Source organism: Falco biarmicus, chromosome 5 (genome assembly GCF_023638135.1).
Source record: "Falco biarmicus isolate bFalBia1 chromosome 5, bFalBia1.pri, whole genome shotgun sequence".
Taxonomy (NCBI): Eukaryota; Metazoa; Chordata; class Aves; order Falconiformes; family Falconidae; genus Falco; species Falco biarmicus.
In genome coordinates, this window is record NC_079292.1 from 25,532,586 (window position 1) to 25,553,341 (window position 20,756).

General features: G+C 38.0%; 1 protein-coding gene across 1 annotated transcript in view; it reads left to right on the top strand.

Moving 5' to 3' along the window:
• The first annotated feature begins 282 nt into the window (after nucleotides 1-282).
• Nucleotides 283-20,756, top strand: part of SEMA3E (semaphorin 3E) — a 145,237-nt gene continuing 124,763 nt past the window's right edge. Inside the window, exon 1 of the mRNA XM_056341837.1 lies at nucleotides 283-1,104. Coding sequence (XP_056197812.1) covers nucleotides 990-1,104 — 115 coding nt within the window. The 5' untranslated portion in view covers nucleotides 283-989. The remainder of the gene's footprint in view (nucleotides 1,105-20,756) is intronic.

Consider the following 20,756-nt stretch of genomic DNA (forward strand, 5'->3'; position numbering starts at 1 on the left):
GCCACTGTGTAAAACCACATTGGAAGGGGGGGGTGGGAGTCGTGGTGGACCAAAAAAAGCTGAACCTTTTCCTTTAAAGTAAGAAAGGCTATACAACTGGAATCTTTTTATTCTGATCCACTTAGTAGCATGCTGTTTAATAACTCTAAGTGATAATGCACTTAAACAGTTAATTCAGGGGTTGATCCTCCTCTAAAACTGAGCTGGGAACAAAAGCTGATATGACTTTTGGAAATGCAGGGAGGGGAGGAATTCTGACCCTTCTCCCGATGCTTTATGACGTGAAACCACCAAGCAATTGAGGAATCGGTGCACGGCACGTGGATCAAAACGCTTCCTACAAGCAGCCAGCACTGTACATTGCCTCAACCCTCCCTGAACTTTCTCAGTAAATACAGCAGCCTGACAGCCCGGCTTCCCCGCTGGGTGGATCCTGCAACTCCAGGAGGGAATGGCACTTCTTGTTTTTAATTAGCGAAGGTGAAAGGTGAATTAAAACTAGCTGTTTGGCAAGTCAGAGCAAGGGGCTGGGTTCTGAAGAGCACCAAAGAGGAGGGTGCTTTCTTCTTTTTTTTTTTTTTTCTCCCTCCTCTGAATGAATTGCCTTGCAGGAGGGACTGAAAATACAGCTTCTTCCTGAATCCACTGGCAGAGTTACTAAAGAGAGCTCAAGACACAACACTGCAGAGTAACGCCTCGGAATGTCCTCGCACTTTATAAACAATTGTCCTAGGGAGGGAATATTTTTACATGACATTTGCACAGCTTGAGAAATGGCTAGCCGAGGCTGTGTGCTTCTCTGATGAACATTGAATTTCCCGTAGAGATACCCCACAAAGTGACCAAAGACAGAGATCCAACTGCACTGGGAAAGTAGAAGTGGAACTTGGAGCCTTAAAAAAAAAACAAACAAACAACAAACCACCACCAAAACAAGAAACAAACAGCAGCAGTTAAGTGAAGAGAGCAAGAATTTGATCTTGGGCAGGATGGCATGTACCCAGGACCTTTTAATCCTGGCACTATATGGCTTGTTACTAGAGCTACCGACTGGATGTCATGCAACAGATACGAGGCAGCCAAGGTTACGTCTGTCACATAAAGGTAGGTCAGTGTGTCAGGTTTTTAAAGACTTTATGCTAATGCAAGTTCATTGGCTTCATTGAATGTATCACATCGGGATTCAATTATGGTCCTTTGACAGAGTAAAATATTCCTGTTCAGAAATATTGTAAATTGTTTCCTTGTACTAAACTACATCCATAATTAAATTTACTGAATTCAGAAAGATCCAAGGCACTTACAGGAATGATTTTGAGCTACTGAAATATTCTTCTACCTGAAAGTGTGTTAGATTAGCTTGTCATTCTGTTTTATCCTCCATGCTGTAAGAGGGATGTCTGGTCTCTAAGGGGGAAAGAAATGGAGCAGATAACCTGAAACTATTGCTGATTAAATACTTTTATGCATCAAGTAACCCTTAAACAATTAAATGTCTGTTTCACTTTTAGAATTCTTTCTGTCTATAAATATAGCTAAGGCAAAAAGACTGAATTCCTGTGCAACCATATGATTCATTTTCTAAACTAGCAAGTGTCATCACACTATAATTAAAATGACTAACTGCCAATGTAAGTCTGCTTGCAGTTGAACTGAGTTACCCAAAGAAAAAAAAATGTTATTTTTTCTGACATATGTTTGTAGAGCACTTATCACTTGTTTTCAGTTTTCTTTTAAATTTTTTAAGTTTCGGTTTACCTGAAGCCTGAACCATTCTTCCTTAGCTCCTTCAGAGTATCACCTTGTTCAGTTCCCAGTTGCATGTGATTTAAACTATTCCCTATGATTTGGCTTTTTTTAATCCTGTGTATATATAAAAAAAACCTGCACACAACCATGACACTTCAGTTCTCTGCAGCAGTACATACCACTGTAGATTGTGTACTTAAAAATATATGACAGGCAGTTTTTGCAGAAGGAGTGAAGAAAATCTAAGTGTGCAAGCTAAATTGATGATTGGCCAGTCAGTAATGTTTTCATATTACCTCTTATGCAAAGATGAAAAGAAAATGCTTTTTTGCTGACATAGTTGGGAATGAGCAAATGCTAATTTACCCAAGAATATTTCTATGGTTATGAAAGTGATAACTAAGCTGCATCAGTGTGAAGTACATTTGAATACCTATTTTAAGCATGGCTAAGATTTAAGAATTAGCATCAGGTACAGCTCCATGTGTAGACAGCTTTAGTCTAAACAAGGTATAATTGTGTTTTATACAGCAAGCTAAATTACCAATTATAAAGAAAGGAGAAGCTGAATAGAATAATTGGTCTGAATGTCTTGCTATTAAGCTATAAGAAGTGGGGTTTGCTTTTATAGGGCATTGAATCATGTTTTAAAGATAAAATGATGTGTCATGGAAAGATGTCTTGTAAGTAAACAACTAATTGCTCCCAATGAAATGAATTGTATCACCACTTTTAATATAGAAACCCCTTTCATTTTTAGCCCGTGGTTTCCGACTGCGGTAGGGATGAGTGACAAATGCTGATTATATAATCCTTTCACATCTCGTACTGTCGCAAATGTGCATTTGAACCTTGATTTATTGCTAGGTGTAATTACTCAGGCTATCATTATTACTGATATTTGTTTGCTTGTGGTGGGGTAAGGGAGATGAGAAAAGCACAGTACATGAGACAAACAGACCTACTGCTATGTTGGTTCAGGGCTCTGGCTTAGCTGCCAGTTTTGGCAGGCTCCCCACTACGGGGCTGCAACTATTAACTGCTTCTGTGCTCCCTTGCAGGAGTAATTGTTTTTCCGCCGGTTGGAGTCAGCGTGCGTTTCACTGTATACCACTTCCATTTTCAGCAGGGAGCCAGTAATTTGGCCATAACACATCATACTTCTGATATTTTCAAGGAGATTTTAAAACATCCCTTTCTCACAGAGGGCCAAACCTTTCCTGCCTGATGTCACTTGACTCGGCTCCAATGACACAGAAAGATCTGTCCCAAGTAAATTCCCCACCACGAACACACACATTACCAGCTTATATTTTGCCTTGCACAATGCCCTCTTGCATTTTTCACACTTATGAAATGTGACTGGTTTTACAAGCCTCGTTGCAGGCAGGCAGTTCCTGAGCACATATCCTGAGCCAAAGGTTAGGAAAGGCATACCTGCCTCTACCCTGGGAACAGCTACTGCCTCCTCCCAGCCAAAAGAATGTAGCGACCAAGCATGACGACAATGAGTAAATGTCGTTGCTGTTTTCACTAATCAAACAGGAACAGCAGGAGGGTCACTTGTCTTAATTGCATTTACCCCAGAAAAAGACTGCTGTGCCTACCAGCTAGGCATGGGGCAGTTACAAAGAGGCAGTCGTACACTCTCTTTACAAAGCTATGCCAGTGAGTTGCCGTGTAGTATAGATGATGGAGCCCGTATGTGTAAATTTTCAGTGTAGAGTAGCTGTAAATCCAGTTAAAAATTTCCCTGCAAAGACCCTGAAACTTGCAAGCAATCAGTCCTGCCCGCTGCCTCCCCTTGTAACCGCGGATGCTGGTGCTTGACTGGGATTCAGGCCACTGCAAGGTAGGCTGGCACCCACTGGTAAGTTAAACGCTTTTAAGACAAATATGGTGAGGTTTACAGACACGAGATCTTTTTTGTTATGGAAGAAGTATTTAAAACCAGCTTGTTTCAAAATCTTGTTACTTTAAAAAGCTAAGAGAAGGCTTCCACAAGTTAGAAACAGAGACTCTTTGATTTTTATAAATTCACAAATACTCTTCTTTTTTTTTTCTTTAAAAGTGATACCCAGTGGACGTGTAGCAAACTGACAGTGAATGAGAACCTTTTGCTCTCACAGCAAACCAGGGTTCACCTGCAGCGCACACATGCCTCCAAACCCACTGCAACAAGATCAGGTCCTAACCCTTGCGCAGACGGGTCACCTGATGAATAGGAATACCACAATCCCCTTGCCAATTAAGGGATATATTGTGCAACCCCTGTTTGACACTATGGCCATTTACTCAGCTTCAGTGGGAGTTAATGAAAGTCCTGCATTCTTGAACTACTGTTAAACCTGTCAAGTTAACGCAAACTGTAATGGTGATTTTTAGTAAGGTAGAGGATGGTGTTACTCACAGTAAACTCAAGCACAAGAATTCCGCCGTTCCTTTATATGGGATTAGAATAAATCCTATAACCACCTAACATCAGTTTAGGGTTCTAACTTCCTTTTTAGTAATCTGAACTATATTTATATCCAAGACTTGGTGTTTTCCTCCAACCGTCAGCTTGTGTCCATCAGAAAATTTACACTGCAATTAGTACCACTTATGGTATTAGCGGTACAGTTGCACTAAAGGTCAGTGTTTGATGATGACCAATGAAGATCTTGCTTGGGGTAAATAATCTCTTCCAACAGCTTCATGTTGATTTGTAGAGGTAAAAATGTGCTATAGGTTGCTCTGTATTACAGAGAAATATATTTCTACATTATTAAGTTATAGGTTGACAACTACATTTAAAAATCATTAGCTCATTTTACATACAGTACAGGCTCTGTCTAATGAGGTGTTAATGGAAGCCAAGCTTCAGCCCCTATTCTTTATAGGCTGCTGGTTAAATTCTTTCCCAGTATCCCAGAGTTTGAATTCTCGCAATGGGAAATATATAATTAAGGTGAAATCAGCACACACTACATGTTAAAAAGAAACTATTTACATTACAGATTGAAATGGATTGGGTTTCCAGGGGACAGGAGGGATATATTTATACAAGCCTAACAGAGCTACACTAGAAGCATGTAGGCCTGAAGAGCCCATGAAGGATGTAATTGTATAATTCAAGCACTACACATGGTTTACAGTGTATTTCTAACTGGGTTTTTTTCCCCCTAGTTTGTGAATATGGTAAAGAGCAAAGGTAATGTAGCATGAAACCGAGATGCAGAGCCCTTAGAGCAGTCTGTATGATTTTGTTGGTGCAATGGGATCTGGTATAGTCAGGTATGTGCAGACACTTGCAGATCTTGAGGGATCTGTTTTCTGTTTTAACCCGTTCATGTTGCTTTTGAGTGACTTTGGGGGATTTTGGCATTACCTGGTCTCAGGTTGCGTAGCTTGTCTGGAAAAGGTATGGTTAAGTAGCAGTTGTGCCTGCCTTATCCATCCAGATATCTCCCTTTTACCTGCCCTGGAACCACTTGCTACTTTCCATAGTAGAGTCGAGCTGCAGAAGGAGCAGAATGAATTTAGAAGGAAATAATCTGGATTAGAAAATTTATTCACCAAGCATAAATATTTCAAAAAACGGCAGCAGACAACTAAGAAAGGGAGAGCTGAAATGCTGCAGAAGAAAAGTGATGCTCTCCATGTTCATATACAGATTTTAGTATGTAGAATGTGTAATACAGAACATTTAATATATAAGGATTCATGTTTTTTAGGACTGGTTAATCATCTTTGAGGGCTGCTGAGGTCTGTTACAGCAGAAAAAAAATGTGTCATTGCCACTTGGAGCACACCTACTTCATGTTTCTTGATAACTAATTCAGAATTCATTTTAATTAACACTGAGAGTTTCATCATGCTTATCCATGATACCTTATTGTGTCTGTTCTCTAGCTAGGTGGCAGCAAAATTTACTCAGAGACTAATGACTAAATTGGATAACAAAAATGTAGGGAATCTTTACACAGATGGTTTTGAATTCTTGAGTAAGTAAATATATTTAATGCAAGTATAATATTTTCAGTTAGGAATTACCTGGCCACGTAAATCATAGCTAATTAATGACTAGTCACATAACCCATAACTGAATCATGACTGATTCAATTTCATGCACAAAAATGTTTTCTATTTTTAACAGCTTTCACTGTAATAAAATTTTGGCTTTGAATGACTAGGAAAATCTAATTTTCCTACCAAGGCAAATTCAAGTTTGAGAATGATATTAATTCATATTAGATATTAACCACTTTGAATTTGTACCAGAATAAGGATCTTGCTTGCGGTCTATGCTTACATATAGTCCAAAGAAATCTGTATAGAAAAAAGATAGATGATTATCTGTATGTATATACACATTTATATACATGTATCTATAAAACATATGTGTATATATAGCAGATGGAAGTATGGATTTTTCTTACAGTGAATTGAAGAGCAATATAATTTCAAGGGTTTAGGAACTGGAGACCTGTATTAATTGTCCTGTATCATAGCTCCACATCTAAATGTGTTTGGGTATAAAGGATGATAACCAGAATTACAAGTGTTTGGAAAAAACACGTGACATGCAATCTCTTCTTCTTACCCAAATTCTCAAGGCTGCATGGAACTCAATGGCAGCTTAGAATTGTCTTAGGGAAAGATACATGAAAATCTCTGGACCACTTGTGGGATAGAGAGGAGCACTAGAGAGCTTTTGTGCTGCTTCTCCCACTGGACAGACAACTGGTTCTTTACCAACCATTAGGACAAGCTTTACGTTTATTATTCATCCATATCACAAGAGGTGACTGGCAGCAAGTTCAGGAGTGTTTCCAAGTAATCCCAGAGGGACTTTCTCACTGAGACAGGATTTTTTTGGCAGACAATCCATGCTAGTTCCTTTCATAACTGCATTTTATTGACAAAGGCTTCCGTAAGGATTGCTGTAGCAGAACTCTGAAGCGATAAACGCCACCACCAGGGATGCAAGCAGCAGACTGTTTGCTGCGTAACATCAATCATTTTCTTGCTTTTACTTGAACGAACTAAGTGCCATCTGAAGGTGCAAGACCAGAATATCCTGCATGCTGCTGCTTCTGTGCAGCTCCTTCTCTGCTTTCAAAGTGGTAACTCTATCCACTATTTTAGACTTTTCATCAAACATTGTGCTTGTCATTATTTCACTGAAAACAAGTGTTGCATTTTACTCACATGAAAACAGGATTAATGCTATTAGTATGATTTACAGGGTGTTGTGCAAGGGTGAGCATCTGTGTCAGGCCTTTGGAGAAACTTTCGGTCAATGAGTATTCTGAAAGTGTGCAACGGGAATACTGGATATTATTAAAACTGCTGCCTACATTTTCTTCATGTAGCCAGGCAAATATGATGAAGTTATAGCATGCAGCCAGTGTTAATTAGAAAAATCTTCATTTCTGAAAGAAATTCATAGCCTGCAGGAATACAGATAATAATCTTTGTTTTACAGAAAAAAAGCCTTCTTGAGTACACTATTTAAAATGTTTTGTGTTGGTTAGTTAATGTTTGGCATTTAAATAATCAGTTAAGGATTCATGATTAAACATGAAAATAAATGTTAAAAGAGAAAAAGAATGAAAATATCGCATTATGAAAAAATCCGTAGTGTAATTTAGTTATAATCCCAAACTCCTGTAAAGAAAGGACATTAATAACTTTGAAGAAACAATATTTGAGAAGCTTTTAAAAATAAACTCCATCTTTATATTGATGAAAAAAGTATTATGTCGTCACTGAGATTCAGTTTGAGGAACTGAATGAGTTTACTACATACATTAAACTAAACAAAATCATCATGATACTTTCAGAGCAGTTTCAAAACCAAACATTACCAGCCTATGGTTTCCCCACTTTTATTGTCTCACATTAGCAGATTCCTTTTCCCCTTGATCTTAGTTCTTCTGGTCATCCTCAGGGCTACAAATTCTTATTTTGGAAGAGAGATTTCACCTTGTTAATGAATTCAGTTGAAGGCTGACTTCACTGTGTTTCTCTTCTAAGCATCTTCTGTTAGTTTTGATGAAGCTATAAACTGATTCATTTTTACCCATGCTGCATCCCTTTGGCAAACTGTTTTATAGCAGTCTGAAGACTTTCATTTTTTCCCTTCAAAACAATGTAAAACAGGAATGTTTCATTATGTATTCAGTTTTTGCTTACCCTGTGCTGATTTTCATGCCTATAGAACTTAAGTAAAAGTGTTTTGAGATTTTATTTTTTTTTAAGAAACAACATTACAAACACAAAGGAGCATTTTTTTTTTTCCCCCCCAAGGTTTCTCTGTGACGTTTCTTGATACTAGACCTCAGAGGATTTGTAAATTGCAGCACATTACCATCAGGCATCTGGATACCCTGTTTAACCATGCTGCTCTAGGTGCATACATCATCTTAGTGATGAATCCTTGTTTCTCTGGTAGTCTGCTCTCCTTATTTTACCTGTAATTTTCAGGACCTCCAGAATATAGTAGCATGTCAAAGGTTCCTTTTACAGTTTCTGTGCAAGTATCTACAGGAGGTCTGTAACCACAAAGATGTCAACAAAATTATGCCTGCCAAACATCTTGGACCTGGCATGACACACAGACGTTGTGTGTAGCCAATAGCTGCAAAACTTGGATCAGTCATTTAGCTGAAAAATAATTTTTGATGGAATAAAAGTTGAATCTCATCTTTAAATTACTTTTTATTAGTCTCAGGTGAAAGCAGATAATTGGTAGTTGTTTATGTCATGTCTTGTTACCCTGTCTCAATATAGTACTTGCTATGCTTTATTACCTCTTCTGTCAATCATGATCTGCTCAACTCTTATTAAAAGTCAACAAGAGTCTTTCAGTTATATATAATGACTTAAGATTTGTCCTTGAATGCAGTGCAACGTTTCAGACTGAAACTTCATTTGCCTGATGGAAGTACCATCCATTTACTTCCTACACTTCACAGTATGAAATCAGTGAAGTTTACCAGGGAACACCAATACTCTCTGAGATGTTGCCTTGCTGTCTTTCGTGAAGAATCTTGGTGCCACAGCACTTTCTGTAACTCTCCTGGCTGTTGCTAGTTGACTCTTGGTACTTAGATCTCCAGTATCAAGGGAAGGTTAAAACCTGAAGTTTTCAATGCTTTTGCAGGTTAAAAAGTCACCACAAAGGAAACCCTGTAACAGCCTAATGGCAAAGACTAATTTGCCTTACACATGCAACATCTAACTTCTACTATTATATTACTGCTTTTAGTTGCATTTGCTTGATACAAGCTTTCACAACAGTAACCTACTTGTGAAGAATATGTTCCAGTCAAGGAAGGTTGTATGACAGATGTGAGGCTCTTGTGCTTTCTGTGATCTATTACAATATTACAATATAGGATTCAAAGGATCACTATGAATATTAAATGTCAAAATACAAAAGAAATAATAGGCAAAAAAAATTCATGAAAAATAATAATAAAAAAAAACCAACATCAAACTCATCAAATTCTGATAGCCAAAAAGAGGGGAAAAAAAATATCACTGACAGCTTCTCATATCCCTTTGGCCTGAGCAGATGATGTTCATTATTTATAAGAATTTGATGACAGGCAATATATAGCTCTCTTTAGACTGTGATTTGGCAGTTAATAATAATAAAAAAAAGTTTATTATCCTTGTGAAATCATGTTGTTAACATTCCTACTTCATTAGTACTGAAGAATTTCAGATTTTAGGAAATCCACTCCTTCAGTGCAGCATGTGAAGTTTATCCCCAAAAATATCTTTACTATCTTTACATACAAATTTAAAAGGTCCTCAACTTTGATCCCTCTAGTATGACTATGTGGGGGATTTTTTGCAAACTATTTGCAAAATAATTCTCTAAACCAAGGAACCAGTGCTTGGAAGACAGGCATTCAGCAAAAGAAAACTTCACTGCTCTTAACATCTTTAATGTATCTATTCTCTACTTCTTCTGTGTTTATTTTTATCTAAAGGATTCCTGACTTCATACTGTGAAGCAATTGAAGCTTCTGTGGGGAGTCAGACAATGGGCTTTTTACTGTTGCTAAGTTTGCTTTATAGGCTTTTTCTTACAACACATTTGTTTAATAGGCCTAGTAAAATAGCGAATGCAGCTGTAAATATATCTTTTATTTGTTGATGTGCAATAAACATCACAGGGATGCTGGCCTTTTCTTATTCTGATCTTCCTGACACTGGTGAAAGGAAATTGTACAAAATGAATGAAAAGTGCCCTGAACTGATTGCAGAAAACAACAGTCCCCAAATACTTAAGGGTCAGTACCTTGTTTCTCTTTTAACAAATGGTTCTTCCCAGCAGTGTTACTAAAACTTAATAATAGTAAAATAATAGGTTGCTCAATGTGAGGGAATTATTCCAGATAGCACTATTGGCTGGGGTCATCACTGAAGGTCATTTTTCAGCCAGAAAGCTAAAGGTTAGCAAGTGTTGCTCAATTCCATGAGCTCCCGCAACCCTTTATTTATGATTAAGCTGAGTGCTTTCCTGTGGGTGTGTGGTAAAAGCCAAGAGTAAAAGAAAATAAACCCATTTCTTTACGTATTAAATGTTTCATCTCAGTTGACTGAGAATGGTATGATGCAAAGCTTGAAAATGTATGTTGTCTGGGACCCCAGAAAGACGTAAGCTGTGTTAGAGATCTTGCTCTTACTAACCTTGTTGCTGAAAAAATGTCTTGTATTTATGTGCCTGTGTTTACATGCAGTAAGTAACTATTTTCCCTTCTCTGCTTATCTTAGGTATGCCCATGTCCTTCTGCATATTTACAGGTTACACAAGCACTGGGATAGGTGTAATTTCTAAACACACTGTTGAGGAGGCATTGAAGTATTCAGCAGGTTGAGCATTTATTATAGCTCAGGACCAGGCTGCAAACAGTCCCAAGCTCTTTATTGTTTCCACAGTATTCCTTCTTGAGTGACTGCAGCTTCTGTGGGTCAACAATCACTGCAATAGGTTATTTAATTTCTAAAATACTTCAATTCTTGTAAATAAAATGCTTCAAGTTTAGAAGATAAAATAAAGAGTTACAGTAAAGAGCGGTTCCAACAACAGCTTTGAAAGCAGCACACTGTCCTTTAAATTCTACTGCTAAATAGATGGAAACTTTAAGAAAAAAATATGAGAGGCCTTATTTCACTATTACTAAGGACAATGTCGAACATCCCAAAAACTTCTATGACTAAAGAGCTGACTTTACTTTTTGGAAGAGGTGATCCATTCAGTTGTTGCACTTAGCCTGGAAGTATTTCTGTCTCTCCTGAGTATAGAGGAGAATATCAGTCAGCTTAAACCAGAAGCCTAGTTGGCTTAGGGTCAGATAAAAGTAGGTGAGATGGCTTTGGGATGAATGTCTGATGGTAGATCTAGGATGCTACGCATCCAAGGGTAAAACCTTTGAAATGAGAATGACTTACTGCAGAGCTTACAAGCTGCAGTGCTAGTTTCTTGCCAAAGAGTAAGTGAAGATATTATTAATAAGTAGGGTTTCTTTGATCTAATAATGGTCAGGAAGATGAGGACAAAGATGTAGTCTGTTGAGTAATGACTTGTGCAATATGTGGTTATCATAGTAGCTGGGCACAGCTGTCTGTGGACCACGGTAATGACTCAGATGTGTTCTGCACCTGCTTCAGTGCACAATATACTTTGTTTTAGCACAATATGTTGATTTAGGTTAAGCATGATATGCGGACTTAGGTTCAGCAGCTCTCAAGTTTAAACTTGAAAAGTTTAAACTAAATTGATACACTATCATATCAAGACAGGTGAGCCTCTCGCAGCTGCCTGCCAGAGCTCAGCTACTCTCTAGCGAATAAACGGTAATAAACAGAGGTTACACACAAGCTGTTTACGTTATTTCCACTGCACGCAAAGTGGACTTATAGACTGTATCCTAAAAGTTTCATGCTGTACATACTGGATCAGGTGTGTCCCTTTAATCAGAAAAATGACTCCATTGATTAGAAGTTAAGTTGGGGGTTGTCTGCAAGATCAAACTCTAAGGCACAGATTCTTCGCGGACATCCCTGTAGTTGGGTTGGTGGTTGATTAAAACCCATCATGACAAAGGTTGTTCTATTTTGCTCATACCCTAGGCATTACAAAGCAACATGAAATTCTGACAATTTTGATTTATGTGTATAATTCCACTTTCCATTTTATTCTTTGGTTAAAACAGTTATGAAAATGCTTGAGAAAACTTGCCATGCTCCTTCGTTATAAGTAAAAAATTATTTTCAGAAAATATTACTGTGAGGATTTTATAGAGCACTGTAGTATGTATGGGTACTTGCCATTTAGAATTGTGAAATAGATGTTGCAAGTGCTATATGCAGTCTCTGTAATTCTCTTGACATGGAACAACCCTTTACTTTGTTAGAAAACACAACAAAGTACTTCATAATATCAGGTTAATGGATTGGATTTTTTTGTTGTTGTTGTGGTTTCACATTTACTACTTTAATGTGTAATAGCACTAAAACCCTTGAGCTGTAAAATTAGATCTGAGCTGTTGAAAACTCCTTGTACTCTTAATTCAAAAGTAAAACAAACCAAAAAACTTACAGCATGGAGATTTGAAAATTATAATAACTGATGTTTATACATTCTTGTGAAACAGCTCCTGAAGTGTGCTGTGAATTTGATAGCAGCTTAGAAATGCTCTACCTTGGGACTGCTGAAAGGTAACAGACATATTGACACATACAGATACCTGATACTATTGCCTGGGAGTATTGCAGGACCCATGGGGAATATCTGAGAGTTTGAGTTGTCATGTCTTGGCATGTTTTGTATTTTAAATGGTGTAAACTATAACTTAACACAAAGAAAGTAGATTTCTAATCTACGACAAAAAGACTCTTCAGAGTTTTTCTGAATTAGTCATACATTATATCCATGACTGTAGTCCTGCTACAGCCTTGTTGGCGTGGTTGGGCTTCTGTGTTTAACTGTTCACAACATGACGGTAAGTTTCTACAGATGTTGATTTCTGTGCACTCTTGTCCCAGTTCTTCTGCTTTATAAGTGCTTGGTCCTTCAGCCTGTAAGGTTTGCTCTTGTCAGACATTGTAATTTTGATGGCAGAGGTTAGCTGTTGCCTCATCCACCTGAGTCCCGTAATTACGGTTGTAACTGTGTTACAGTAGCACAGGGTAATAACGTGTTTCTGGTGGTATCTTGAAGTTCTGCGCTTGCTTTCACAGGGATTGTAATAAAGCTGATACTACTTAGTCACTGCAGGATTGTTTACAGGCTTATAGAAACGCAAGAGAGCACTGAAGGGGGGGTAGATCCTGAGAGCTGCTAGCATAGTTGGATTAGAAAGCCTTTAGGCTGACCTTAAACAGACAAGACTTGGTTTTAACCGATCAGTTCCTATTCTAAGCAGTTACTGATGTTTACCCTTGTAAAGACTTCACACCTGCTGAAAACACTGATGGTGAACCTCAATAAAAGCCTCCCAACTGCTGGTAGCTATCTCAGATTGTGAACTCCAGAGATTTCAAGTTATGCCTATAGAAGCTGTAGTACCCATAAAACACTCTGTGTGCAATCTTAAACCAAATATTTTTATAATTAAACTATTATTTTGGGGAAAGTAGAGTTACAGTCCTTTTCTTTCATTGAGAGGTTTTGGGTGGGTTTGTTGTTCTTTTTTTTCTTTCTTGGCCTGATTGGATTACCAATAATGTGTTAATAATTATTAGATTTGAGAAATCTGGATTCACTTTGAAGTTCTATGAAAATCTTTCAACAAACTCCTGGGATCTTCAACTGTTTAAGTCTTGCTAAACCTCACTCTCCCCCCGCCCCCCCCCCCCCCAGTAGAATTATCTAACCCACATGAGAGAATACAACTTCCTTCCAGCTACCTATTGTTTTGCCTAGTGAGACTGAGATACCTTTGAGCAGCTTGACACCAGCAATAAGAAATATTAACAAGGACATGCCTCAATAGCTGGTAATCATTAAAGCAGAAAATAAACAAGAAATGTGAAAGAAATTAATTCTGGTCTCCTATATGCTTATATTTCATGACCCTTGGACTTACTCTGTTCTTTCCCCTACTGAAATAGCCTGAATTCCGCTTCTATCACTAGCTTTTTTAGTAACTCCACTTCTTAACAAATCATTTAATCCTTCCAAAGCCATTCTCACCTTTCCTCATCCTTAATGTTTTCCTACTGCAGGGCACAAAATGCATTCCAGGCACTAAGGTCTCCCTTATAGCAACTGTCTCCTTCTTATATAACTTTCTGCAGTATGCCTGGAACTCTTTATATTCATTAACCGTTCTTTTGGCTCCCTAAGTGGACAAAGAGTTGCAGATGTACGATTGCTTCTGCATGTGCTTCTTGTCCATTCAGTTTGTATGTGCTAATTGACTGGTTGCTCACTAATTGGGTTAATTGGGTAATATTTTTTTCTCCTTTTTAGTTAAGGAACTAATGGAGTGCTTCCATTTCTTAACCACTGACTTTCATGAAACTTGAAAAAACTTCATGTTTCTTAGACTGCCCTTACTTGTCACCCTTTTCCCAAGAAAACTGAAATTGGTCAGGAGGATCTCATGCCATAGGCAACAAACTGATAAATGGATTGTGTCAGCAGTGAGCAGAGTGATCAAGAAAGCCTCATTTTCATAGGAAATCAGACTTGTTTTCATCACAAGAAAATCAAATAATCATTACCATGACAGATCATCATCCTTTCTTTTAGTTCTTCCAGACTGGTATTTGTGCAGTGAAGTCAGATAACCTACTGTCAGGTCAGTGGTACACAGGTATTTTTTCCAGTAGTTCCTGTGGAAATTTCAGTTTTCTGCTGTGTTGCTTCTTAGGAAATGCAGATGATCAACAAGCACAATTTGGGCTGAAGATATTTTCTTATTACATGAGTTAAAAGCACTAGGTCTACATTATTAAGGATTAAAATGATTAAAAATAGTACATATGTGGTATTTGGTTCTTAATTTCTTGTCCTATATCTGTCACTGGGGACAGTGCAATAAATGGGTATTTGGAAAAATTTTCTGTGATACCTCCTGCTTTCAGATGGGTTAGGATTATTATCCCAGCTCTTTCCTGTAGTATTTTGACATGATCTCATTCCCAGGGGAGTCTTGGAGATGTACACACTAGAGAGAGAATATTAAAGCAAGAAGCCAAGGAATGAAGACAACGGCTCAGGTCAATATAGTTAAAGAAAAAGAACTTATGGAAGAAAAGATCATGTAAGGTCTATATGATTGTGGAAGATTGAAGTGTCCCTACTAGAAAAAACATATGGACCTGGAATTTTAGAGAAGACTAGATAGCTACCTTGGTGAGACAGGGTTTTCTCTAACCTAAATCAAACCCACTATATCAGTATCAGCTGGTTTTCACAAAAAGACTTGGTAATATGAACAATTTTTTCTAAAAAAGAAAAACCAAACCAAAAAAAACCAACAACCAAAAACAAACAACCAAACCTTTATCAAGCTAGCTGCTGACAAATGTGTAGACAAGCAAGCTTAAAAATAAAATCTATGGCTATCTGAGCATATTCTAATTTGGGAATAATAACAAAAAATATTTCTGTGTTTACTTTGTATTATCTCAGTGTCACTCTCAGCTCCGAGTGATAAACCAGTAATAAATTGTTTAACGTTGTGCTAACAAGCTGTTTTATTTATCAGTAACCTCCAAAGTACTTAAGTAGAGCAGCATTTTAAAGCTTTGAGATACTAAGTCAGATAAATTAACCTTTTCCTTTGCATTGATTGTGCTGTAGATACATTCCAAAAATTCTAGTGTGCTGATGAAACCACATTTCTCCTTAAGCTGCTGCCATTTATTCTTTTGTAATGTTTATCTACATACTGTTAATTAACTTTAGTTTTGCAGGTAGGTTAGGAATGTTAAAACAAGCGTTGTTGTTTCTCAATTCCCAGGAACACTAGGAACACTTCTAAAGAGAAAATGACAGGTGTTGTGATTTAATCCTAGTCTCCACAAGAATACAAGATTTTTGCTAGCAGTTAAGTATTTAATTCAAAAATTCCATATGAACTGTCTTAGCAGTGCTGAGAGCCATGTTACTAAACTGAGGTACAGCATTTTTCTTTGACGTCCTAGGTTCTAAAATTTAAAGATTTTTAAGAATAAGCATTATTTTTGTAAAAAATTAGTCTTCAACATTGCAAAGAAATCTCGGAAATAATATTTTTCCAGTAAATGCTCTGTAAATTGGAAGAGGTTTGCATTTATTCTTTGAAATGCTACATGCTTTTTTGGAAAGTCTGATCCTCATTTTAAGAGTGCCCAAGTCTGGCAAAATTGTTACTTTATGAATGTCAGAAATTGCTAATAACTCCTTAATACATTATCAGTGAGTTTAAGTGGTACTTTTTCTCTAGGACAGAGTCTTATCATTATTACTTGAAACAAGTATGTCTCAAACAGCTATTGCTTAAATTATTGTGGTGAAGAACAACTGCAAGGAAACATTCAGTTGCTCGTGTATTCCAAGGTGGTCCAAGTGACACATATCGTTCTGATGATTATTTGTCTTTCCGGAGTTTGAGTACTCATTCTTCAGAATTCACTGTAGCTTTGCAATTGGCAAAAGCAGAGCTCAGGAACACAGTTTGCAATGGTTTAGCAAGTCATGTGGCATCTGGGTGCACATTCACAGCCTGCTGCAAATATAAATTAAAGCAAATTCACAGAACCATTTGGAGCCAAAATTACTTTGATACTGAGGTATCCATTTTCATGTCAGCTGCTGCATGTTAACTTGTCATCTCATCCCAACTTGGTCATGTATCAAATCCCCATCAGTTCCTGTGTCATGATTGGTCTTTTCTGCTGGCCTCAGTGGGCTGTTCTTTATTTCGAGTGGTTTCTGCTTGATGCAAAAAACCCCACAACCTTCTAAGACTTACTGCTTTGCTTTGTGGGTTTTTAAAAATTCATTTTCCTGATTCTTCGTGGTGCAGAAATACATATGATTGGTTTCATATGTGTATGTAACTGCCAGCTAGTAATACAAGGATTTAAATTAACTTTAAATTATTTTGGTCCTTTCCATTTTATTTTTGTATATGTTTTGGTTTTGAATCTTTTCTGAAATTTCATATCATAAGGTTGATTTTTCTCTTTTTTTAATATTATTCCCCCTCTAAGAGAGCTAAATTTAATTCTGATGTGGTCATTGTTATTTAATGGCTCAAGTATAACTATTTTCAATTTTTGACCAACATTTCCTTTGATAGGTTCCAAAACAAGCCATTCTAAGAAAGAATCATTTAACATGCAAAACAAAACTTCCTTAAATGTTTTCTTTATTATGCCAGATAATCTGTTTACAAAAAGGATGTCCAAAACATTTTCTAATGTAATATTATTCCTTTGTGTGGCCTCATAGATCTCAGCCAAGACTGTGTCATTAACATTCTCTCCAGTAGAAGTGGTACCACATCTTTATGGTACTCTCCATGCTCTCTACAGACATCAGTTTAAGAAAGAAATAAACTTCTCATATTTTAGAATAAATTTACTTTGTTTCAGCAGTTGTATTTATTATGTACAGGTTCTTGTTTGTAGACTATACAATACTATACTACGTTACACTATAGTGTTTCTACCCATTCTTTTGTGGTATACATCTCTTGCTCAGTTTTGGGACAGAGAATGATGGATCCCTGGATGAAGAAAAGCTTCTAACTTTTTATAAACAGAGGAATTTATGCCCTGCCTGACTTTCTTGAATGGACCTTCCTTTCACTATATTTGAATATTAATTTGAGAATGTGGAAAGCAACCATTAAATTTTCAACTCAAAATAGTGGATTTACTTTGGCTTACTAAACCCCTTTAGTGCAAAAGTAATCAGTTAATTGCAATGAATTATCATGTTTTAATTGCAGATGCTTAAAATTTCTAGGAACTAGCACATTTGATTTAGGGTAACTTTTATTTAAAGTCTAGATAAGGAGCAGGTTTACAAAAATGAGTTGTTTAGTTTTAGAAAATGTTGGTTGTTGACAGTGCGATGACTGAAGCCCAGCACTGAGGAGGTGCTGGATAAGTATTCCTGGTATCTTGACTGACAAAACCTATCAGTATTTAAAGACCTTTTATTTCTGTACAGTATTAAACATTTTGTTTCCCTGTAGAGATTTTTTAAGGAAGATTACAGAAGATAATTATGTTGTTTTTAAATAGAACTGGATTGGTTTTGAAAAATATTTATGCAACCAAAGAGAAGATAACAGTGGAAATAAGTAATTATGGTTTTGATTACTAGTCCTTGCACATCTTATGTAGTGATACATAGGCAGCGTTGCGGGCTGGGGGCAGGGGGCTGGGAACTGCCCGGGGGAAAGGGCCGGGGGGGCTGGGCACAGCCGCTGGGCAGGAGCCCCCAGCGTGCCCAGGTGGCCAAGGGGGCCAGCAGCGCCCTGGCCGCTGTCAGAAGCGCTGTGGCCGGCAGGGCCGGGGCAGTGCCCGTCCCCCTGTGCTGGGCACCGGTGCGGCCGCCCCTCGGGGCCTGGGCTCAGGGTCGGGCCCCTCAGGGCAGGGGGTACGCAGAGGGGCTGGAGCGTGTCCAGAGCCGGGCAGGGGCTGGGGCAGGGGCTGGGGCAGGGGCTGGGGGGGGGGGCGGCGGGGGGAGCTGGGGGGGTCAGCCTGCAGAGGGGGGGCTCAGGGGCACCTGGTGGCTCCCTACAGCTGCCTGGCAGGGGCTGTAGGCAGGGGGGGTCGGTCTCTGCTCCCAGGGAACAAGCGCCAGGGCACGGGGAACCGGCCTCACGTTGTGCCGGGGGAGGCTTAAATTGAATATTAGGAAACATTTATTTGTTGGAAGGGTGGTCAAGCATTGGGACATTCTGCCCAGGGAGGTGGTGGAATCACCATCCCTGAAGGTGTTTGAAGAACATGTAGAAGTGGCACTTAGGGACATAATTTAGTGGTGGGCTTGGCAGTATTACATTAACAGTTGGACTCAATGTTCTTAGGAGTCTTTTCCAACCTAATGGGTTCTATGGGTCTGTATTTTGTGGCGTCTGAAAAGACACAGAAGACACAGGGCCACCCTATGTTTCAGCCCTTTCTGCATGGCCCTAATCCCATGCTTCAGACCCTAGACTACAATGCATAGGTGAGAAAAGATTTGGCATTTTTATCTCTTGATTGATAATTTTGGTTAGAGTTTTAAGGTTTTGGTTGTTTTGGGGTTTTTTTTCCTTCTGAAAAGCACTGGAGAACAGCAACAAATAGAGGCAGGTTTCATGCTCTTATTGGCATGAAATTTTCAGGTACCTGTTTATGTCCTCCTGAGATAATCAGGATTAAACTGACAACCAGATTTGGTATCAAAACGTATAATCTCTTCCCCAATTTTCTCCTCCTCCTTTGTGATGCTGCCACCTCTTCAGATCAGCTATAAGTTTAATTTAACAAAGTCTGCTAAGGCAATCATAGGTAGTATGCTTGGAGTACCTTCGACACTTTTTATTTACAGCTTTGTCTGTGGTGTTCAGAGTGTTATATAGGAAGTTGGAATTTGTGTTGTGTTCTGGAGCCCGTACTGGTATTAGTAACTCTTGGGAGTCCTCCTAAACAGCACACTTGCTTCAGGGTTACCTTTAGATGCGTGGAGTTGGACTTCATAGCCCTCATACCTCTTTCCAAATTTTCATGACATTAATTGTTAAGATTTGTCAATGGCAATGAGAACAGACATCAAATTGTTGGTCAAATGTAGAAGATATCAATAACTGTATCTGGTGCACATTTCAGACCAGTAGTAGTTATAATGCTGTTAACCTAGTCAGATAAGGATAAACCCCTACAGCTTTTCTGACAATTTACTTATTGTTTTAAACATTTAATCTGGGAATAGAGTATATTTGTTGGTAGTGGTTTTGACTAAGTTTTGGCTCCCAAAAGCTGTTGACTTTTTTCAGAAATAAGCTTTATTTTGTATTTGTTCCTTTAAACTCCCACTGCAACCTGAAAACAGTCTACAGAATTCCAGTAGCAGTAAGTCCCATTTTGACTCTGAGACATGGACAAACACAAAGTGAAATCGTAGTTAAAATGATTAAACTTTTGAACCAAGACAAATATAAGCTCTCAATCTGCAAAAAATTCCTGGGTAAAATTTATATGGCTAAATTAATGCACTTTATTTATGATGTACTTTCCAAGCAATCCAGAGTGTTACAGCAGATGAAAACTTTTTTCTGTCCTTGGACAGTCTGAAAAGAAAGTGGCATAGTTGAACAGAACAATAGATCATTCATTACTACTGAATAAGTGGCATGTTTTTGTTGTGGCAAGCTGAGAATTTTTAAGTTGAATACTCTTTTGTGTCTGTTTCTGTGATAAAAGCATACATGCCTTTGGATAAGGATTTTGTAATGATGACCAATGATATAAGAATATGTGGGATTTGTTCTGAGTTGTAAAATACAGTGTTCATAAAAATAAATTCAGAATTATCTGATGAATAATGCATTGCATTCTATGTAATTTCAAGATTGTCTTTCAGCAGATGACCAGATAGTTCTAGAAAAAATATTCTGTAAGGAAAGAGGAAGAGAAAAGGACAAGATCTCCCTACTTCATATACATCACATTTGTATTAATTTTTGTATGCATTAAGGTCAGTTGGACAAGATTTGAGCTATATATCACATGCTGAAGCTCAAGTTCAGCATATCCTCTGAACATGTGTTTGGGACTTCTGTGAACATACCCTCTGACTTTTCTGTGCTTTTGTTGGCCGAGTCTTTTCTGATCTTTTCCAAATTTTGAGGAAACTTGTGGTTTTGGAAGATTAACTAATTTTGTTTTCACCGCATCCTTACTGCAAAATCAGAACAGAACTGGCTCATATATCACAGCCCAAGCTGGGCTTTTTACTTTGTTTGAAGTGCTCCTAAGCTTAGCCTGAGGTTTCTTATAAGAATGAGAAC